The 21,111-nt window shown below is 33.0% G+C and overlaps 1 protein-coding gene across 2 annotated transcripts in view; it reads left to right on the top strand.

The window, feature by feature from the left end:
* The window catches only part of SYCP1 (synaptonemal complex protein 1), a 121,406-nt gene that overhangs the window by 71,260 nt on the left and 29,035 nt on the right, over window positions 1-21,111 (top strand). The window contains exons 21-26 of one of the 2 annotated variants that reach the window (XM_008697741.1): window positions 4,866-4,928; window positions 5,088-5,150; window positions 15,591-15,707; window positions 16,138-16,248; window positions 17,387-17,479; window positions 18,104-18,178. In XM_008697741.1, coding sequence (XP_008695963.1) covers window positions 4,866-4,928; window positions 5,088-5,150; window positions 15,591-15,707; window positions 16,138-16,248; window positions 17,387-17,479; window positions 18,104-18,178 — 522 coding nt within the window. The remainder of the gene's footprint in view (window positions 1-4,865; window positions 4,929-5,087; window positions 5,151-15,590; window positions 15,708-16,137; window positions 16,249-17,386; window positions 17,480-18,103; window positions 18,179-21,111) is intronic. The other variant, XM_008697742.1, reaches the window with a different exon arrangement.

Raw genomic sequence — 21,111 nt, 5'->3', positions numbered from 1 at the left:
TTTGTTTTTTTAATTAGGGAAGTCACATTTTTAATTTTTAAGAATGGAATGGGGAGATGTGAAAGGTACTGGAACTAGTTGGAAGGCTTTAAAAAAGTGTCTTGAAAGCTCTGGAAAAAAAAATCTTGGAGAGGACTCTGGCCTAGTTTACTTACTTCTTCCTGAGTTAGTCGTTGTGGTTAAGGGGTAGACTAATTTGGTGAAGCCCGAGCTGCATACCTACCTACTCCTGGAGACAGATTAGCTTCCATCAAACTACATGGATTTAGTAGGATTACTGTGGAATTTACAGTAATGGAGTCTTCTCAGGAAAGAATGGTGGCCAGACCAAAATAGCTCCTCTATATAATTGCTATTGGAGCCTATACAAGGAGCATCTAATCAAAAGTTGAGTCAGGACAAGCTTCCTGGAAGAAGCGACATTCAGTTTGAAGCTTAAGATTAACAGGAATTAGTGGATGGCAGAGGGGTGAACACAAATATATCAGGGAGAAGAGTATTATAAATTATAAGCACACACAAATGTACTATATACAGAGTATGAGAGAGTGTCATGTTTAAACAACTATGAAAAGTTCATCTTGGCTGAAAGGTGCAGTTTAAGAGAGTAGTAATAGTGGAGAGAGTAGGGAAAGATGAGGGTAGAGAGATGAGCATGGAGAGATGAAGGATAGGGGAAATAAAGGTTGGGAGAGATGAGGCAGATTAGTTAGGGCCTCATAAACTATATTTAGGAATTTGATGTTATCAAAGAGTTTTGACCTGAGGAGTGTCATATTTATTTTTAGAAAGTTGTAAGACCATCTTATAACTAAGATGGTAAGGATGAGATGAGCTAATATTTTTAAGGGCTCATAGTGTACCAGGAACATTCTAGTTCTTTATATATGTTCTCTTAGTTAACTGCAAGTTATTTTGTCCTCATTTTATGAATTAAGAAATCAGATTGTGAAATAAGTCAAGCAGAGAAAGACAATTATCATATGATTTCTCTCATCTATGAAACATAAGAACTAGGAAGATCGGTAGGGGAAGAAAGGGATAAAGAAAGGGGGGGTAATCAGAAGGGGGAATAAAGCAGGAGAGACTGTGGACTCTGAGAAATAAACTGAGGGCTTCAGAGGGGAGGGGGGTGGGGAAATGGGATAGACTGGTGATGGGTAGTAAGGAGGATACGTATTGCATGGTGCACTGGGTGTTATATGCAACTAATGAATCATCGAACTTTACATCAGAAACCAGGGATGTGTACTGTATGGTGACTAACATAATAAAAAAAAATAATAATTCTTAAAAAAAAAAAAGAAATCGGATTTCCAAAGGGCCTTGAAAGGCTACATATAACTAAGAAGTAGTAGTTCTGGCCTTCTAACATTCTTTAGCCTATACCACATTTTTTTTCTCTCAAAAAGGTATTTTTCTTTCAGTTTCATATTTATTAAGTTCAACCAGAAAAAGGAATTTAATCTCCTGAAGACTTGCTATGTAATTTACTACCTTAAAATTTGCATCATTGGCTGCTTCAAGACACTAATCCTTTTGCTATGGGAAAAAAACGTGAATTTGGTGTTCAATGTAAAATAAAAATCCTTTACCAAGAATTTAAATGTATTTTACCAATGTACAAGATACTAGTGATGAGTTAAGGAAAAAAGCCCCAAACGCAAGACAAGTTGTCAGCATATTTAAGCTTTTTCCGTGGTTACATTTCAATTTACTTATTGAAACAGTTTCCCAGAAAGAATCCAATTTGCAACTAGTTCTCAGAAATTTGCCTGACATTGAAATTCATTACACCTTTTCTCCCCAATCCACTACCTTAGTTCAGACATTTATATTGTTTCATACATGGTTTCTCCGAGCCTGTTTTCTCATCTCTAAAATGGAGATAATAATACCTGCCCTTTCTTTATCATTGGATTTTTCTGAGGTTCAGATTAACAGATGTTTGTAAAAGATATATTTAGAAGATTATAAACATTTGACAAGACAACTTCAAAAATTAGGATAAACTGAGAAAGTTGATAAAATATGACAAAGTGATATTGGGCTAAGATTAAAATACGAATGATGAGCATTAACACAAAAACATTAAAGACAATTTCTTTTTAAAAAACGGATACCACAATAAACTGGGAGTATGTATCTTTTTGTAGAAATATAAGACTAAATTTTATAACTCCATTTCTGAAAGTAACTCATAGAAGAAAATAGAAATTTTGTTAACATTTTAAATATGATGGCAAATAATGTTTTTTAGGCTCGCAGCATTGAATGTGAAGTTTTAAAAAAAGAGAAACAAATGAAGATCTTAGAAAACAAGGTATTATTTAATTGCAAAAAGTGTTTTTGAGAAACGAGACTTTGTAACAACAGGATGACTAGGTTCTTTAGGACCAGTCTTTACACTGTCCTGTACAAAGAGATTTCAATTGTCTTTGAAGGCTTTGAGGAATAATTTTGGATTTTTACTGCAGGCTTCTTTGAAGAAGCTCTGGGTTCAGGAGTTTTGTACAGTGCTTCAAAGAGCAAAGTTTCATTAAACTTCTCCTTAGTTATCTCTTCCCTTTCCCCAAACTGTACACTCTCAGCAGCTGCATTTGTTGCAGATATCTTTAGAGTGGGAAGATGCTTTTAAAGATTATTGTTAGACATTTCTCTCATTCATATAATTAAAGGAGCTACAGAAAATTTTCTCTTTATGTGAAATTGTGAAGTGTTTTTACTGCCTGGCTGTCCATCCCAATTCACTTCTCCCATCTCCACACATTTGTCCTAAACTTGACCTTCTATATAGTGAGTAGCCCTCTGGAAAAGTATAATTCACTCTCTGAAGTTCTGACCTCTGATAACGCCATTTTCTTCTGCCTAGAATTCTGGTGAATAAAATTCTTTGTTTCTATGCATGCAAATTATTTTACTTAGAAATGAACTGTGCTTGGGAAAAAAAAAACTGTGGTAGTTTAAATCCTTTTCAATAATTTTGGACGTTCTGCCAAATATGTTTATCTTCATTAGCCCTAAATATGGAGATTATTTCAATTTAAAAGGCATGACAAGTTATTTTAATTTTCATTAGCTTATTCAGAAAGAAGGGAGAGTGAGATGGGGCAGTCAAATTACATTCAGAGATAATAGTTTTGATGTCATTATTTTAGTAAGATACATACTTATTTTTGGACTGTAGTAACGCCAGTTAAAAAGATGGCTTTACACGAATACCAATATCTGAAGTCTTTTCAGGTCTGATTCTGTTTTCTATTCTTTCTGCTATTTACTCATTGATTCTTAATTCTTTGTTTGTTTTTATGATTCTTTGGAATTTTATCTGTGGGAATTCTTTGAGGCTTGTGTTGAAGTTTATATTTTCCCAAAAAGATTTCTTGGGAGCACTGTTCACCAGGAACCATTTTAAATTAAATTCTCCATTTTAGGTTTTTCCAAATCATAAAGATAACATGAATTCAGGCTATACAGTCATATAAGCCTACCTCATGGCTACAAATTCTCAGGGAAATTTTGATACTTTTCACTCTGTGCTAGCATCAATACAGAGAAGTTTTCTTGTGACCCTTCTGTGTGACAGATTTATTTTTTACATTTTCATGGAGCAGATAGTCTTTTGAGTTTGTGGCTTTATGCAGGGTTGTCTTATTGAATTCCTTACCTTTAGTGAGCTCAAAGTTTTATCTCCTATCTCCCTTACACTAGGTAGTTTCAGCAGATGTCCTTAGCTGGCTTTGCTACCCCCAAACCTACTATTATCACTTTAAAGTTATAATTTCAAGTAAGAAGATTCCTTATTTTGTAGCAATTTCCTTTTAAATTATCTTTATCAGGAAGGTTCTTCAGAGTATATAGGTGGCTTTTCTGCCAAAATTGGAAATCCTTGATTTTTAAAGTAAGTAAAAATTGTATACACAAATAGTTGTACCTGCTACTGTATTTATACCAGTAAAATTGGCGTGAAAATCACCAAAATGTTTCTCATTTTTCTGTAGTTTTTCTTCCTTTGTTTTCTTTTTTGAGTTTTCTGAAGTAGACCATTTAGTGGTTAGGCATATTAAAAATGAGACATTTAACAACTGTGCCATGTATTACTCAGTTTTAGAATAATAGCTGATTATGACTGCACATGGGTTTTGCAATAAAAATATTTAACAGGGTATTTTGTGATGAGAGATTAAATTTTTTTCCATTAGAGTTTTTATTTTGATGGAAATTAGTACAACTTACATATCTGTAATGCTTTAGGACTGTTTAGAAATTTGTGCTGCTTTTATGATACTCCAATTATTTCTTAGCCTAATGCCTCTTAGTCCAATCATGCCTGTGTACTCAGGTGACATAGTCTCTCAAAGTGAGATATAAAAAAAGTGGTTTAGGTGGTATTTCTATAAGAGGAGTCAGAATCTAGTTAAGAGGAGATAGAGTATCACATTATTACCCTTCCCCAAATATAAAAGTAAAAGAGACTCAGAAATGAGAAATGAGGAATGATGAGTAAGGAAGAAGGCAAATTATAGTTAATCTTACCTCTGGCTGTAGCTTTTCAAAATCCAAATAATAATAAAATTCAGCCTTTTATATAGAATTGACCATGAGGCACATTTTCCTTAAAGTAATTGAATTCATATCTTCTTTAATTAGGTTAAGAAATGTGAAGAATTTCAAGTTTATATTGAGAAAATTTTAATAAAAATTTATACGTGATCACATAATTTTTGACATTAATGGAATTACTAAACTACATGAGTTTTGAAGTGACTTTTATGTTATTTTATACAATATTTTTGTTAGTTTGAAATTACTTATTCTGACTGGAATATTGAATAAAATAATTATAATTTCTCATAATTTTTTAGTGCAACAATTTAAGGAAACAAGTTGAAAATAAAAGCAAGTGTATTGAAGAACTCCAGCAGGAGGTATGTACTGATTCTCAAAATTTAACTAGTAAAGAAAAACAATTTTTTTCACTACAATAATGCTTTCCTTTCCTTTAGTAATTTTCATCTAAGTCAGTGGCAGTGCAAAATTGAATCATGTTGTTACTAAGCATAATTCTTCATTTTAATATTTTACAGAATAAGGCCTTAAAAAAGAAGGGCATAGCAGAAAGCAAGCAACTGAATGTTTATGAGATAAAGGTATTTGGAATCTTTATTTTTGTTTTTAAAATACTAGTAAGTAGATAAGAACTTAGGAAATTTCATACTCTTAATTTGTATTGTAGTAGTTATTTTCACAAATTCTTTTGAGAGTGTAAGAATCAATCCTTTTAATAGAGTGCTTGCTTGTCTGTGACTTAGCTTATCTGAACAATCTAAGCAGCTTAAATATATGAATATGTGTGGTATATGTGTGTATTCATATTCCTTACCCATACCTTCAAATTTGGGATTGAGTAGGCTTGGGGTAGAGCCTTGGAATCTACATATTTTAGAAGGTCTATATATGATTATCCTGCTGCACAAGAAGTTTGAGAACCATTGATTTTATAGAGACAAATTAAAGTTAGGGAATGTCAGCTCATGATGTCAGAGCCCTAATTTGTTTACAGTCATATTCCTGTCTTTGAACAACAGCTGACAGTAAGTACTCAAATAGTTTTTGAGTCTTGAATGGAAAACAGTGGTTCTCAGTGTTTGAAAGATGTTCCTTTTCTAGGAAAGCAAAAATCTTACACCTTCCTTTAATACTATTTGAGATTAAAAGTATATAAACATTGTGTTAAAAATGAATTCTCAAACTGCTGGAATCGTATAGAAAAATAATTGATAATATATATCCTGTAATTCAGCCTTCTATAGGTAGAATCAAAAGAAATATGCAAAATATTCATAGCAGTATTAATTGTAGTAGCCCTAAAATGAAGATGACACAGATATCCATTAGTAGTATAAAAGTAAGTCAATAGGAAATCTCTCTAAGATGATCCAGATTTTGGAATTAGGAGATAAGGTCATTTATATAGTTTTTATAAGTATATTCAGAGATGGAAAGGAGAATATTATAATGAATAAATGGAGAATCTTAGTGAAGAAATGGAAACTTTAAAAAAGCATCAAATGTAAATTGTACACTTGTAAAATATCTTAAACTTCAAAGGTCCTCATAGTAGATTGAAGGTGGATGAAAAGAGTGATGTGAACTCGAAGCTGAATCAATAGAAATGATTAGTCAGAGAAACACAGAAAAAAGATTAAAAAAAAAAAAAAAGGAAGTGTTCCCCAGTCACCTGTGGAACAATATCAAGTGGTTTTAAATGTGCAATTGGAGACTCTAAGAAGAGGGGAGAAAGAGAATAGGGCAAAAAAAAGTTATTTGAAACATTTCTGAAAAATTTCCCACATTTAATAAAAAGCAGAAACTTGCAGATCTGTGGCTTTTAGCAAATCCATAGCAAGATAAACAGAAAATGATACCTAGGCAGGTGTGTCTGAGTCACAGTGGTAAACCCAAAAATAAAGAGAAATTTTTAAAAGCAGCCAGAGAAAGGAGAAACAATGATATAAATGAGGGCTGACCTTGAATCAGGACAGTGAAGGCCAGCTAACAAAAGAATGACATACGTAAAATGGTGCCAGAAAGAAACTATCAAGCCACAATTCTGTATGCAGCAAAAATAAGGACATGGAGAGTTGTACTGAATGTTAAAGACATGCTAAAGGAATTTTTTTTTCCATCTGAGAGAAAATGACATCAGATGAAAACTTAAATCAATGGAAGGAATGAGAAAACTAGAAACAATAAATATGTGGATGAATATAAAAGGCTATATGTATTTTTCTTAGTTTTTAGTATATATGGCTATTTTTAAAGAAATGCTATACAGAGTGCATAAGATACATGATAACCATGGTGCAAAGGACAGGAGGCTAATACGACTATTTTGTTGTAAGATTTTTACATTCTACATGAAGTAGTACCCTATTAAGTCTTAAGTAGACTATACTAAGTTAGTGATACATATTATTCTCCCTAGAGCAGCCACTATAAAATAATGCAAAGAAACATAGTGAGAAGCCAGTAGAGTAACTGAAATGGAATACTAAAAAATTTTTTTTTCGTTGGTTGTCAAATGATCGTTTATTGAAATATTTTCCTTTGTAATTCTTAACTTACTTGGGCATTCCATTGCACACTATTGTTGTCATCTATGATATCATGAGGGTGATGGCCATCAACATTTCAGCCCACAGATTGGGCAGTCCCCAGGATCTCTTTAATGGTTCCAGAGAGTTCTCTAGCTAAAGATTGGTACTGCATCTGTTGGACTTTGTTGACAATCTCATCAAAAGTGATATTTCCACTGTGCTTAATGTTTTTCTGCTTTTTGTCTCTTGGCGGTTCCTTGAGGGCTGGGCTTTGATAATCAGGGCAGAGGCAGAAGCGTACCACTTCAGTCTGGGCTTTCTGTTCTGAATGATCAGTTTCACTGTAATCCTCAGACCCTTATATTCACTGGTTGCCTTGGCAATGTCATCACCAACCTTTTTTGGGGACAGACACAGGGGGCTGATCTTCGGGGCTAGGGCAGATGTGGCACCAGCTTCCCCAATGGTGCCCTTCAGGTATACAATTTTGATCTCAGTGGGGTTGAACTTAGGCAGTATGGTGGAGGCAGCTGTGTCAGATGAACCCAGATTTGGGATGACCTAAGAGAGTTGCACCTTCTCCTCCGAGCCAAAAGACAAAAAGTGGAATACTAAAAGTTTTGATAAACCCAAAAGAGAAGCAGAACAAAAAAAGAGGTGATATGAAAAAGGAAAATATATATAGATTAAAAAAGAATAAGTTAACTATCTCTTCTTTTTTTTTTTTAGATTTTTATTTTATTTTATTTGAGAGAGAGAGAGAAAGCGTGCAAGTAGGGGGAGGGGCAGAAGAAGAGGGAGAAGCAGACTCCCCACTGAGCAGGGAACCGATACAGGGCTTTGATCCCAGGACCCCAAGATCATGACCTGAGCCGAAGGCAGATGCTTAACTGACTGAGCAACCCAGGTGCTCTTAAACTATCTCTCTTAAGTGATTAATTCGTCTATTTTAAAAATTCTAAGGTTTCTACCAAGTTGCTAGTGTTCTAGTAAGTGAACTTGGCAAAGTCACTGGATATGGTGTTGATTACCAAAAATCAATTGTATTTCTGTCTATTGACAACTACTAACTGAAAAATAAATTTTAAAGCACATATCACAGTAGCATCAAAATCCATATAATAGAGACAAGTTTAACAAAGTACACTGAAGACTCATACACTAAGAAGTACTAACATTGCCGAGACAAAGAAGACCTAAGTAAATATACGTATTCATGTTCATTGATTGGATGCCTTGATATCTTTAAGATGTCAGATTTTCCCAAATTGATAATCAGTCCCCATCACAATTCCAGCAAACCTTTTTTTTTTTAATGGACCTTAAAAGCTGCTTATAAAATATATATGAACATGCAAAGGACCCAACGATTTTGGGGAAAAAAAAAGAATAAAGTCAGGATTTAGGCTGCCCGATTTGAGGATTTACTGTAAAGCTACAGTAATCAAGATATAGTATATTATATTTAAGGTAGACAAAGAGATCAATGGAATCTAATAGAAAGTTTAGAAGGAGACTAGTTGATATATAGTCCATTGATTTTTTTTTTTTCCAACAGAGATGACAAAAAAATACAATGGGAGAAATGAAAGTTTTTTTAAACAGATGTTTTAGAATAACTGGATATCCATATGGAGAAAAAAACCTTCCTACCACAAACCACAAACAAAAGTTAATTTTAAATGGGTTATAGACCTAAAAATATTGAACTCTAAAGCCTCTAGAGGAAGATATAGGAGGGTATCTTCATGGCTTGGAGGTCAGCAAAGATTTCTTAGAGCATAGAAAACAATATTCATAAAATTATGATAAGTTAGACTTCATCAAAATCTGAAAGATTTGCATTTCAAAAGGTGTCATTAAGAAACTAGTCAAGGTACAAAGAAGGTGCAAATACTGACAAAAACATTTGACAAATGACATATATTGATGAATGGGTACTATAAAAGTGTTGGTGAAGTTGTAGATCATTTTGAATTCTTGCACACTGTTGGTGAGAATGTCAAATGGTGCCATCGCCATGGAAAGCAGTCTGGTGGTTACTCAAAAAATTAAAAAGAGAATTAATCATATGATCCAGTAATTCGGCTTCTGAGTATATACCTTAAAGAATTAAAAGCAGGGTCTCAAAGAGATATGTGTACACCCATGTTCATAAGCAGCATTATTCATGATAGCCAAAAGATAAAAGCAACCCAACATTTATTGATTTATCATCCATATTTAATGGACAAACAAAATGTTTTTTATATACATACACACACACGTATACATACACAGTGTAATATCACTCAGCCTTAAGAAAGAAGGAAATTCTGATGGATGCTACAGTGTGGATAAACTTTGAGGACAAAAGGACAAATGCTATATTACTCTACTTATATGAGGTCTCTAAGAGTAGTCAAATTCATAGGCCAGAGAATGGTAGTTGCCAAAGGCTGTGGGGAGGGAGAAAGTGGAGTTGTTTAATGGGAACTGAGTTCTAAGAAATGAAAAATAGAACCACAATGGAATATAACTAACTACACCCACAAGCAAAATGAAAAGGTGGGGCACCTTTCATGAAAAATTTCAGGATGACTACAAAATCATTAATCAAAAATCATTAAAGATTTCAGGGTGACTACAACAGAGCAGGAAACTAAGTTCAGGGTGTTGTATAATTACACAGTTCTCATGCCCATGAAGCTGAGCACTGCCCACAAGAATGGCTGAAGTTAAAAAGACTGTCATCAGCAAATGTTAGTGAGGATATGGGTTAACCAGAACTTTCGAACATTGTTATTAGGAGTGTAAAATAGTACAGTCACTTTGAAAATTCTTTGGTTGTTTCTTGTAAAACTAAGCATACATGATCCAGCAATTCTTTTCACATATTTACTTAAGAGAAATGAAAACATGTTTACTAAAAGTATTGCGCAAGAATGTTCATAGCAGCTTTATATATAAAAAACTAGAAATAATTCAGATGTCTATCAACAGGAGACTAGATAAACTAATTTGTTATATTCATGCAATTGAATATTACTCAGCAGTAAAAAAGACCGACAGAAACATGGATGAATCTCGGAACATAGTGACATAATCTATATAACAAGATTAGCATGATTTAGCATGATTCCATTTATGTAAAGTTTTAGAATAGACAAAGCCAATTTATAGAGACAGAAAGCAGAACATTGGTTGTCTCTGGGAAGTGGGATTTAGACTGCAAAATGGTATAAGGGTACTTTCTGGGATGATGGAAATGATTTATATCTTGATTGATGTTATCATTACGTGGCTGTCAAGATACTTGTCTAAGCTCGCCAAATTGTCACACTAAAAATAATTCTGCATTTTATTGCACATACATTATATCTTGATAAAGTTGAACTCGTTGATGAAACCTCCAGGGCCTAGAGTTCTCTTTGTGGAAAGGTTTGTAATTTATCATACAATTTAATCAATAGTGGTAGTATTATTTTGTTATTATTTCTTCAATTTTGGTAAATAGTATTTTTCTGGATTTTGCCCAGTTCATCTACATTTTCTGTAAAATTGTCTGCAGCATCTATAGTTATGTTCTCTTTTTAATCCTGGTGTTGGTTATTTGTGCCTTCTCTTGGTTATTCCTTTTTTCTTTTAAAGTTTTTATGTTAATTCCAGTTAACATTCAGTGTAACATTAATTTCGGGTGTAGAATATAGTGATTAAACAGTTCCATACGACATCTGGTGCTCATCACAAGTGCACTCCTTAATCTTCATCACCTATTTAACTCATCCACCTTGCCCACCTTCCCTCTGGTAGCCATCAGTTCTCTGTAGTTAAGGCTCTGTTTCTTGGTTTGTCTCTGTCTCTTTTTTTCTCTTTGCTCTCATTTGTTTTGTTTCTTAAATCCCACATGTGAGTGAAATCATAAGGTATTTGTCTTTTCCTGACGGACTTATTTTGCTTAGCGTTGTACTCTCTAGCTCCATGCATGTCATTGCAAATGGCAAGATTTCGTTCTTTTTTATGGCTGAGTAATATTCTATTGTGTGTATATAATGCATATAATGTTATGTACTATATATGTATATTATATATCATATATCTATACTGTTTTGATCTCTACAGCTTTGTTATATAATTTGATGTCTGGAATTGTGATGCCTTCAGCTTTTCTTTTTCAAGGAACATGTATTTTTAATCATAGTTGAAAGTTAATACATTTACTATGAACATAATTATGCCAATATATTTGAAAAACTTAAAATGGAGTAAATTAACCAAAAAACAATCTCAAAAAGAAATAATTTGCCTGGATAGCCTTATTAAAGAGCTTGAATCAACAATTTAAAATCTCTTAACAAAGCAAACTTTAAACTCAGATGGTTTTATTTTATTTTATTTTTAAAAGATCTTATGTATTTATTTGACAGAGAGAGCAGGAGACCGCAAGCAGGGGGAGCAGCAGAGGGAGAAGCAGGCTCCCCACTAAGCAGGGACTGGGATGTGTGGCTTGATTCCAGGACCCTGGGATCATGACCTGAGTGGAAAGCAGTCGCTCAACCAACTGAGCCACCTAGGTGCCCTGAAACTCAGGTTTTAGATGGGAGTTGTATATGTAGAAAATCTACAAGAATCTATAGATGAATTAATACAGTTATTAAATGTGTTTAGTAAGGTTGTTAGATATATGGCCATTACAGAGAAATCATTACTAGTTTTACAAATTTGCAGCAAGCTATTAGAAAATATAATTTTGGGGGCGCCTGGGTGGCTCGGTTGGTTGGGCATCTGACTCTCGATCTCAGCTCAGGTCTTGATCTCAGGGTTGTAGGTTCAAGCCTTGCACTGGGCTCCACACTGGATGTGGAGCCTACATTAAAAAAAAAAAGAAAATATAATTTTAAAAATACACGATTTATGTGAAAATGCTGTTTTTTCTCCCAAAATTGATCTACATGTTCAATTAAAATTTCACCAATGATCTTTGTAGAACCTGACAAATTGGTTTTAAAATTTAAATGTAAGAGCAGTAGGCTAAGAATAACTAAGGCAGTTCTCAAGAGGAGCAAGGTGGAGTAAATGTGCCTGACCAGATAAAAAGATTAATTGTGAAGCTAAGGTAAATAAGAGCATAGTATTGGCACAGAGGTAATCAAATGAGTTTAACAGAAGAGAGAATCTGGGAAAAGATCCATGCGTAAGTGGTAACTTGATATAATATGTGGGTAATATTATGGATATGTAGTGCTGGAACATTTGACTCTTCATATATAAAAATATGAAATTGTACCCCTACACTACATACAAAAATGAATTCTTTAGGGATGTAAATGTTAAAGGCAAGACTTCAAAATGTTGGGAAAAAACACAGTATATCTCTGTGGCCTGGTGGTCAAGAAAGATTTCCTAAGCAATGTAAAAAATACAGTCATGTTTTGGGGCGCCTGGGTGGCTCAGCGGTTAAGCGTCTGCCTTCGGCTCAGGGCGTGATCCCGGCGTTTCGGGATCGAGCCCCACATCAGGCTCCTCCGCTATGAGCCTGCTTCTTCCTCTCCCACTCCCCCTGCCTGTGTTCCCTCTCTCGTTGGCTGTCTCTATCTCTGTCAAATAAATAAATAAATAAAATCTTTTAAAAAAAAATACAATCATGTTTGAAAATATTGATAAATTCATATATGCTGTAATTAATAATTTTTGCTTATTTAGAAAGCAAAGAGACAAACCTCATACTGGGAGAAATATCCGTTATACATATATAATGAACAAAGTATTAGAATCTATAATTAATAAAGAATTTCTATAAATCATTAAGATGAAGCAACCAAATAGATAAATGTAAGGCCTGAATAGAAATTTCACAGAATAGAGAACACGAAGAATTAAACGTAACATTTTTAGGAAAATGCAAATTAAATGACAAAATTTCAAAGTACTTTTAACTCTTACTGTCAACTGTTTGTGAAGTTGTGAAGCAGGCAAAACTCCTAATATGCTGTTGTTGGGAATTTAAATTGCTACATGTACTTTGGCAAATAACGTCTTTATCTTGTAAAGTTGAACATGCGACCTACCCTATGACCAATTTGAATTCTAGGTATATACTACAAAGGAATTTTATGCATTTGTACCAGGAGATATTTACAGGAACATTTATAGCATTATTGCATGTATTGTCCCCAAGTGTGATACAATTCAGTGTATGAGCAATTGAATATATAAATAAGCCACAGTAAATTCATACAATGGAACACTGCTTAGCATTGCCTATATTTATACACAAATATCTGAAACTGCTGAATGAAAAATACAAGATAGAAAAATAAATATACAATGAAAACATTTATATAAAGTTCAAAAGTAAAGAACTCTGTGGGGCGCCTGGGTGGCACAGCGGTTGAGCGTCTGCCTTCGGCTCAGGGCGTGATCCCGGCGTTATGGGATCGAGCCCCACATCAGGCTCCTCTGCTATGAGCCTGCTTCTTTCTCTCCCACTCCCCCTGCTTGTGTTCCCTCTCTTGCTGGCTGTCTCTATCTCTATCGAATAAATAAATAAAATCTTCAAAAATAAAAAACTCTGAAGTATTGATATATAATTATTCAGTAGAGCTATAAAGAACAACAAGGGAAAAATGAATATTAAGAGCATTTGTTACATTCGAGGGGCAGAAGTTGAAAACTAATGAAGAGAAGCATTCAGAAGTATTTATCAATATTGATAATATTCTGTGTCATAAAATTGGTGGTTGATTCATGAGTACAGAATATAGTCTGATTCATTTTTAAATTACCTATGCCTCCCTTTCCCAATTCCTGTCCCTGCCATATATCTATCCCTACTCCTCAATTCTAATCCAGCTCTATGGTAATAAGTGATTCTGGAAGGTGGGTGCTAATTAAGGTTTTTCTTTCTTTCTATAATTTCTATATTTGAGTCATGTCTATATGACTCAGTAAATTTTTGTACAAAACATATGAAAACAATAGAAATGAAAGATATTTATAGAAAATCTCTCCAAGACCATGCTTTTTCATGAAATCTACTTTATTTTTCTCATTTGCTTATGCTTTTAGCATCATATCTAGAATCCATGGCTAGATCCATGAATGTTAACTCCAATTTTTTTCTAAGAGTTTTATATTTTAACTATTACATTTATATCTTTAATCTATTTTGAGTTAATTTTTTTATGTGGTATGAAGTTAAGGGTCCAACTTTATTCCTTTACATGTGAATATCAGTTGTCTCAGCAACATTTGTAGAGATTATTCTTCCTCCATTGAATGGTCTTGTTATTGTTGTTGAAAATAAATTGACCACAGCTGTATGGCTTTATTTCTGGATTTCCAATTTTATTGCATTGATCTATATGTTACCTTATGTCAGTACCACAGTTTTGATTATGGTAGCTTTATAATAAGTTTTATTAAAAATTATTACAATTATTAATTTGGGGGTTATGTTTCCTCCAACGCCATTCTTTTTCAAGATTGTTTTGGCTATTCAGGGTCCCTTGTAATTCCATATAAATTTTAGGATCAGCTTCTCTATTTCTGACAAAAGGTAGTTGGAATGTTGGTAGAAATGTCATTGAATGCATCAAAGGACAGTATCAAGAGAGTAAAAGGCAACCCACAGGATGGGAGAAAATATTAGCCAATAATATATTTGGTAATGATCTGGTATCCAGGATATATAAAGATCACTTCCAATTCAACAACAAAAGCCAACCACAGAAGGACAGATGCTTCATGATTCCACTTTTATGAGGTATGAGTCAAATTTACAGAACCAGAGATTAGAATGGGGATTAGAATGGGTAAGGAGGAGGGGGAAATGGAGAGTTCAACTTGTATAAGGTTTCCAGTTATGTAAGATAAATTAGTTCTAGAGGTCTGATGTACAGCACAGTACCTATAGTCAACAATACTATATTGTGAACTTATAAATTTGTGAAGAGGATAGATCTCATGTTAAAGTGTTTTTATGATATAAAACAAAGGACTAGAAGGAAACTTTTGTAGGTGATGCACTATGTATATTAACTGTGGTGATGGTTTCATGGTGTATGCATATGTCTAAACTCATCAAATCGTGTACATTAAATATGTGTAGTTGTTTTTGTGTGTATCTGTTACACCCCAAAACTGTTTTTTTTAAAAGAATATGCTTTTTCTTTGAATCACATGGGTGTTCTATCCAAATGGAATAGTCACTGTAATAAAACCTAAACCTGAGACCAAATAGTTTAAATATTGCTGAGAAATACATTAAAAATAAAAATATGGCTGCTTTTAAAATATTACTTGTCAGGACTAAATATGTATTTTAGTGGAGAAGATCAATTTTGTGAAAAATCACATCTCACCATATGAAAAATGTAAGGAAAATGATCCAGCCGTAATTTCAATGAATAAGTAATGTTTTAAGATTCACAAAACCACAAAATGAATACAGAATATTTTCAAGTAATCCACAGTGTTTACTAATGTTAATGCTATTTTCTTTACTCAAAGGTCAGTAAATTAGAATTAGAACTAGAAGGTGCCAAAAAGAAATTTAAAGAAATGACTGACCGCTATCAAAAAGAAATTGAGGACAAAAAGATATCAGAAGAAAATCTTTTGGAAGAGGTAGGAAAAACTAAATATGTTTGAAGATTTGTTATATTCTTAATTTTTAAGAATATAACAATTCTTAATTTTTAAGAATATAACAATTCTTAATTTTTAAGTTATGATTTTTAAAAGATTTAATAAATTTATATGAGACAGTTAATTAGTTTCTATATAGAAGCTTAAAAGTATCTTTGTTATACTAAGTATTTGATTATTGAGTAGTGTATTGTTTTGAAAAGATTAAGTGGTCTTTACAGTGTTATACTGTCATCTCACTTGATAGGACACTCTAAAATAAACCAAAACAGTAAATCATTTTTTACTTGGCTTTCCTAATTTCCTGGTGTTTGCTTTCTGCCTTTTATGTAAGTCGTATATATGGTCTTTGCATTTAAGTTAAATTTGTTTTTTATGCATTGATTTTAAGAAATACTTTATTTGGTAGGTTGAGAAAGCAAAAGCAATAGCTGATGAAGCAGTAAAATTACAGAAAGAAATTGATATACGATGTCAACGTAAAATAGCTGAAATGGTAGCACTTATGGAAAAACACAAGGTAATTGTGTGTGTGTGTGTAACAAGAACTATTAATTAGAGCCATATTTATGCATAAAGATGGTGAAATCAAGATAGCATTCTGATTTGTCAGAAAATTATACAGTAATGACTGATTACAGCTAGAATACTCTTTATCTCCCTTTTCTCTAAGTTCAGGTCTTAACCACACAAAGCTGAGTTTGGGTGTCCCTTCCTTGAGAATATCTCTCCTTGTCATTTATTATGTATGGAAGTAATCACTTCTATTCTGAATTTTCCTAGTACTCTCTGACAGCACTTTCCACCCTATATTTATTTAAGTACGTCTCCAGAATATGTATCTGATAAAGGATACAAATATATCCTTTATGTGTATCTAACACATATTAGGCTAAACAGATTTTTATCAGTGGTATAAATAGATGAAAGACTTAATGTTTGTTGTGTTTATGAGTATGCTTTATTTTTTGTTGTTTTAAAAGTAATCATTCTGTTAAGAAATTCAGCTTTATTCCTTTTAAGATCTGGAGAGAAGAGGTGGGCTATACCTACCTATTCATCTTTAGAATGGTGGGATCTAACATATGAAGTAACCAATGAGGATTACAAAGTATTTTAATAATAAATATTAACAAAATTCATAAAAATATTATGAACTCATAGATTTAAACATATTTGGTATGTCTCAGTCCAGTCTATTCCTTGACACTCAAATTGTTCCTCTCTTGGCCAGTAGGAGACTCTTCAAACTAGCTGGCCAGTCCTTTTGAGTTGACCCTAATAAACTCTGACAACTTTTTTGCTTTCTATTATGACAAAATATTCAAGACTCTTCTTGTATTTCTTGCCCCAGATCTGGAATCAGTTACTTTTCTAAGTGGTCTTGGTGTTTCTAGCCTATTTTTTAAATTATGAAATTCAACATTTCCAATTAAAAAGAGTTTTTTGTTCTTGTGTTTGATTATATTCAAGACTCTTTTCTTGTTTCATTGTTTATTTGAATAAAAATGGCTTGAAAAATAAGAAAAAAGCTCAAATATATCACTGAATTCATTGATGTTTTCTGTGAATATTAAATACATAAAGATACCAGTATTATTAAAACATAATCTATTTGTGTTCTAATACACCTAAAATATTTTCTCTGTTTAATGTAGCACCAATATGATAAAATAGTTGAAGAAAGAGACTCAGAACTAGGACTTTATAAAAGCAAAGAACAAGAACAGTCATCAATGAAAGCATCTTTGGTGAGATACAGAACAAATAGCAGTAAAGCCAATTTTCATATCAGCATGGCTGGTGGTAAAGAATAATATTAAATAAAACCATAATTTTTGAGCTGTAGAAACAAAGAATCTTAGATTTTAAAAATATCTTACAGGTTTTATAGTTAAATGGTTTTCAAATTTTATTTTCTGAAATGGTAGAATAAAGTCTTCTTTTCAAATGAATAAATACGAACCCCAGTTAGAAATAAATTTGGAGCTCTGATAGAGATTGGGAGAGGAAGAATGGCATAGACTGGGAGAAGGTGAGGAGAAGAGATATACATAGTGTTAAATATTTCTTGAGAGAAAACTATAAAAATTTTGTCTAACTGAATTCTTTAGTCATGTTCAACTAGCAGCCTTCATATCAGTAGACTTTTAAAGTGAGCACTGGGTGTTATACACAACTAATGGATCATTGAACACTACATCAAAAACTAATGATGTCATAGATGTTGGCTAATTGAACATAATAAAAAATTATATATATTTTATGAGTGAATTTATTTCTGTATAAAACTAAATATGAAACATTTGTTAGCATTTTCACTGTTTTGAGAAATATATGGGTACACTATAAATTTCATGTTTTTTTCTCTTTAGGAGTCTGAATTGTCTAATCTCAAAAATGAACTTTTGTCTGTTAAGAAACAACTTGAAATAGAAAGAGAAGAAAAGGTAGGTTTTGTGGCATTATAAAGTAACTAATAACATTTAGGTGCAACTTTCTGGGTTTTTTAAATTTAACCTTTTTTACTGAAGTATAACTGTAACTTTGTTTTTATAAACATGTCATATTAGAAAATATATTTGGGTTGCTAGGATTAAAACATAGTTTTTACCTATTAGCTTTTTTTCAGAAGTATGTAGTGTATTCCTTTGTTTAAATATTGAGCATATATAAATATAAACATACTTTAAGAGTAGAAATGCTTTTAGATATAAGTACTTGGAAAATATCTCATTATAAAATGCTTATATATTTAGATGTGTTTTTAAACTATTCATCAGGTTTCAGAAAAAAATAATGCCTTATATTTGTATAGTACTTTGCAGTTTACAAAATGAATTGACTTACTTTAAAATGACAAATACCATTTATTTTTTTACATTCTATAGGACAGGCACTGTGCTAACTATCCTACTAACATCTAATTTAATTCTTACAACAATGCTTAAAAGCAATACTTATTACCTTCATTTTTATAGGTTATTTATTCATGATCACATAATAAAAAAGTAGAATGCTTAGAATTCAAATCTAGATCTTGCATGATTCCAAAACCTGTTCTCTTAATCACTCAGCAACAGCCTGGGTAACATGCGCTTTCAATTTTAAGATCCTGTCCATTTGTTCACTTTGTTTGCTGTACTTAATTCCTTGCTTCCTTTTCCACTATGAAAAATCTGACACATCTTTCATATTGCAAAGGTGAGCTTACTGTATATAAGTATTCTCCTAGCACTTTGTTTTTTATTAAAATAGTTACGTCGTCTGTGCTTCCATTATATTTCAAGGTCTTCACAGGTAAGGATTATATCTTATTTTTGTTTTCCCTTTATCTGAGCTTGGTGCTTTGAAAATTTTCTGTTTTTAATGATTGTTGCCAAAGAAATGACTAAATGGCTTTCTCTTCACCTATAATAGTAATATATACTTACATTCATCCTATGGTTTCAGTAGAAGAGTAGGATGGCTCCTTCACTTTAACTACTCTTAATATTCTTTTTTTCCAAATGTTTTCCATATTTATTGAGATATACTTGACATACAGTCCTGTACAAATTTAAGTTATGCAGTATGATTTGACCTGTATATATTGTGAAATGATTACCACAGTACCTTTAGTTAATATCCATCATTTCGTATAGGTGCAAAAAAAAAGAAAAAAAATATTCTTTTCCTTGTGTGAGAACTCTTAGCATTTACTCTCTTAACTCTCAGATATCCCATATATCAGTGTTTAACTATCGTCATGTTGTAAATTGCATCCTTAGTACTTATTTATCTTAAAACTTGAAGTTTATACCTTTCACCACCATTATCTAATTCCCGAACCCCCACACCTCTGCCCCGGGTAACCACAAATCTCATCTGTTTTTCTATGAGTTCTTTTTTAAATTTTTGATTCAACATATAAATAAGAATGTACAAGTATTTGTCTTTCTCTGTCTAACTTAAATCATTTAGCATAATGCTCTCAAGATCCATTCATGTTGGGGCGCCTGGGTGGCACAGTCGTTAAGCGTCTGCCTTCAGCTCAGGGCGTGATCCCAGCATTCTGGGATCGAGCGCCACATAGGCTTCTGCACTAGGAGCCTGCTTCTTCCTCTCCCACTCCCCCTCCTTGTGTTTCCTCTCTCGCTGGCTGTCTCTCTCTGTCAAATAAATAAATAAAATCTTAAAAAAAAATAAAAAAAGATCCATTCATGTTATTGCAAATGCCAGGATTTCCTTCTTTTTATGGCTGAATAATATTTCATTGTGTGTGTGTGTATGTGTATCACGCTTACCTTATCCATTAATCTGTGTATCACTTAGGTTGTTTCTATATCTTGGCTATTGGAAATAAAGCTGCAGTGAACATGTGGGTGCAGATATCTCTTCAGCATAGTGTTTTTGTTTCTTATGGATATATTCCCAGAAGTGGAATTACTGAATCATATGGTAGTTTTATTATTAATTTTTTGAAGAACCCCATATTATTTTCCGTAGTGGCCGTACCAGTTTATAATCCCACCAACAGTGCATAAGGGCTTGGTGTTCTTTTCTTTTCTTTTTTCTTTTCTTTCTTTCTTTTTTTTTGTTGTTTTACATTTTTATTTATATTCTAGTTAATTAACATGTAGTGTAATATGGGTTTCAGGAGTAGAATTTAGTGATTCATCCCTTACATATAACACCCAGTGCTCATCACAACAAGTGCCCTTCTTAATACATATCATTCATTTAGCCCATCCCCAACCCACCTCCAGAAACTGTCAGTTGTTTTCTGTAGTTAAAAGTCTGTTTAATGGCCTGCCTCTCTTTTTCCCCCTGGTGTGTTCTTCTGTTTTATTTCCTAAATTCCACATATGAGTGAAATCATATGGTATTTGTCTTTCTCTGAGTGACTTATTTTGCTTAGCATAATACACTTTAGCTCCATTGATGTCATTGCAAATGGCAAGATTTTATTCTTTTTGATGGCAGAGTAATATTCCAGTGTGTGTGTGTGTGTGTGTGTGTGTGTGTGTGTGTGTGTAGTCTTCTTTATCCATTCATCAGTTGTTGGACACTAAGGCTGTTTCCATAATTTGGCTGTTGTTGATAATGCTGCTATAAACATCAGGGTACATGTATCTTTTCAAGTCTGTATTTTTGTTTCCTTTGGGTAAATATGTAGTGCAATTGCTGAATCATAGGATAGTTCTCTATTTAACTTTTTGAGGGACCTCTATACTATTTTCCAGAGTGGCTGTACCAGTTTGCGTTCCCATCAACGGTGTAAGAGCATTCCCCTTTCTCTGCATCCTCACCAACATCTGTGGTTTCCTGTGTTAATTTTAGCCATCCTGACAGGTGTTAGGTGATATCTCATTGTAGTTTTGATTTGCCTTTCCTTGACAAT

This window comes from Ursus maritimus, unplaced genomic scaffold (assembly GCF_017311325.1).
Source record: "Ursus maritimus isolate PB19 unplaced genomic scaffold, ASM1731132v1 scaffold_12, whole genome shotgun sequence".
Lineage (NCBI taxonomy): Eukaryota > Metazoa > Chordata > Mammalia > Carnivora > Ursidae > Ursus > Ursus maritimus.
This window is presented reverse-complemented; position numbering and strand designations above follow the sequence as displayed.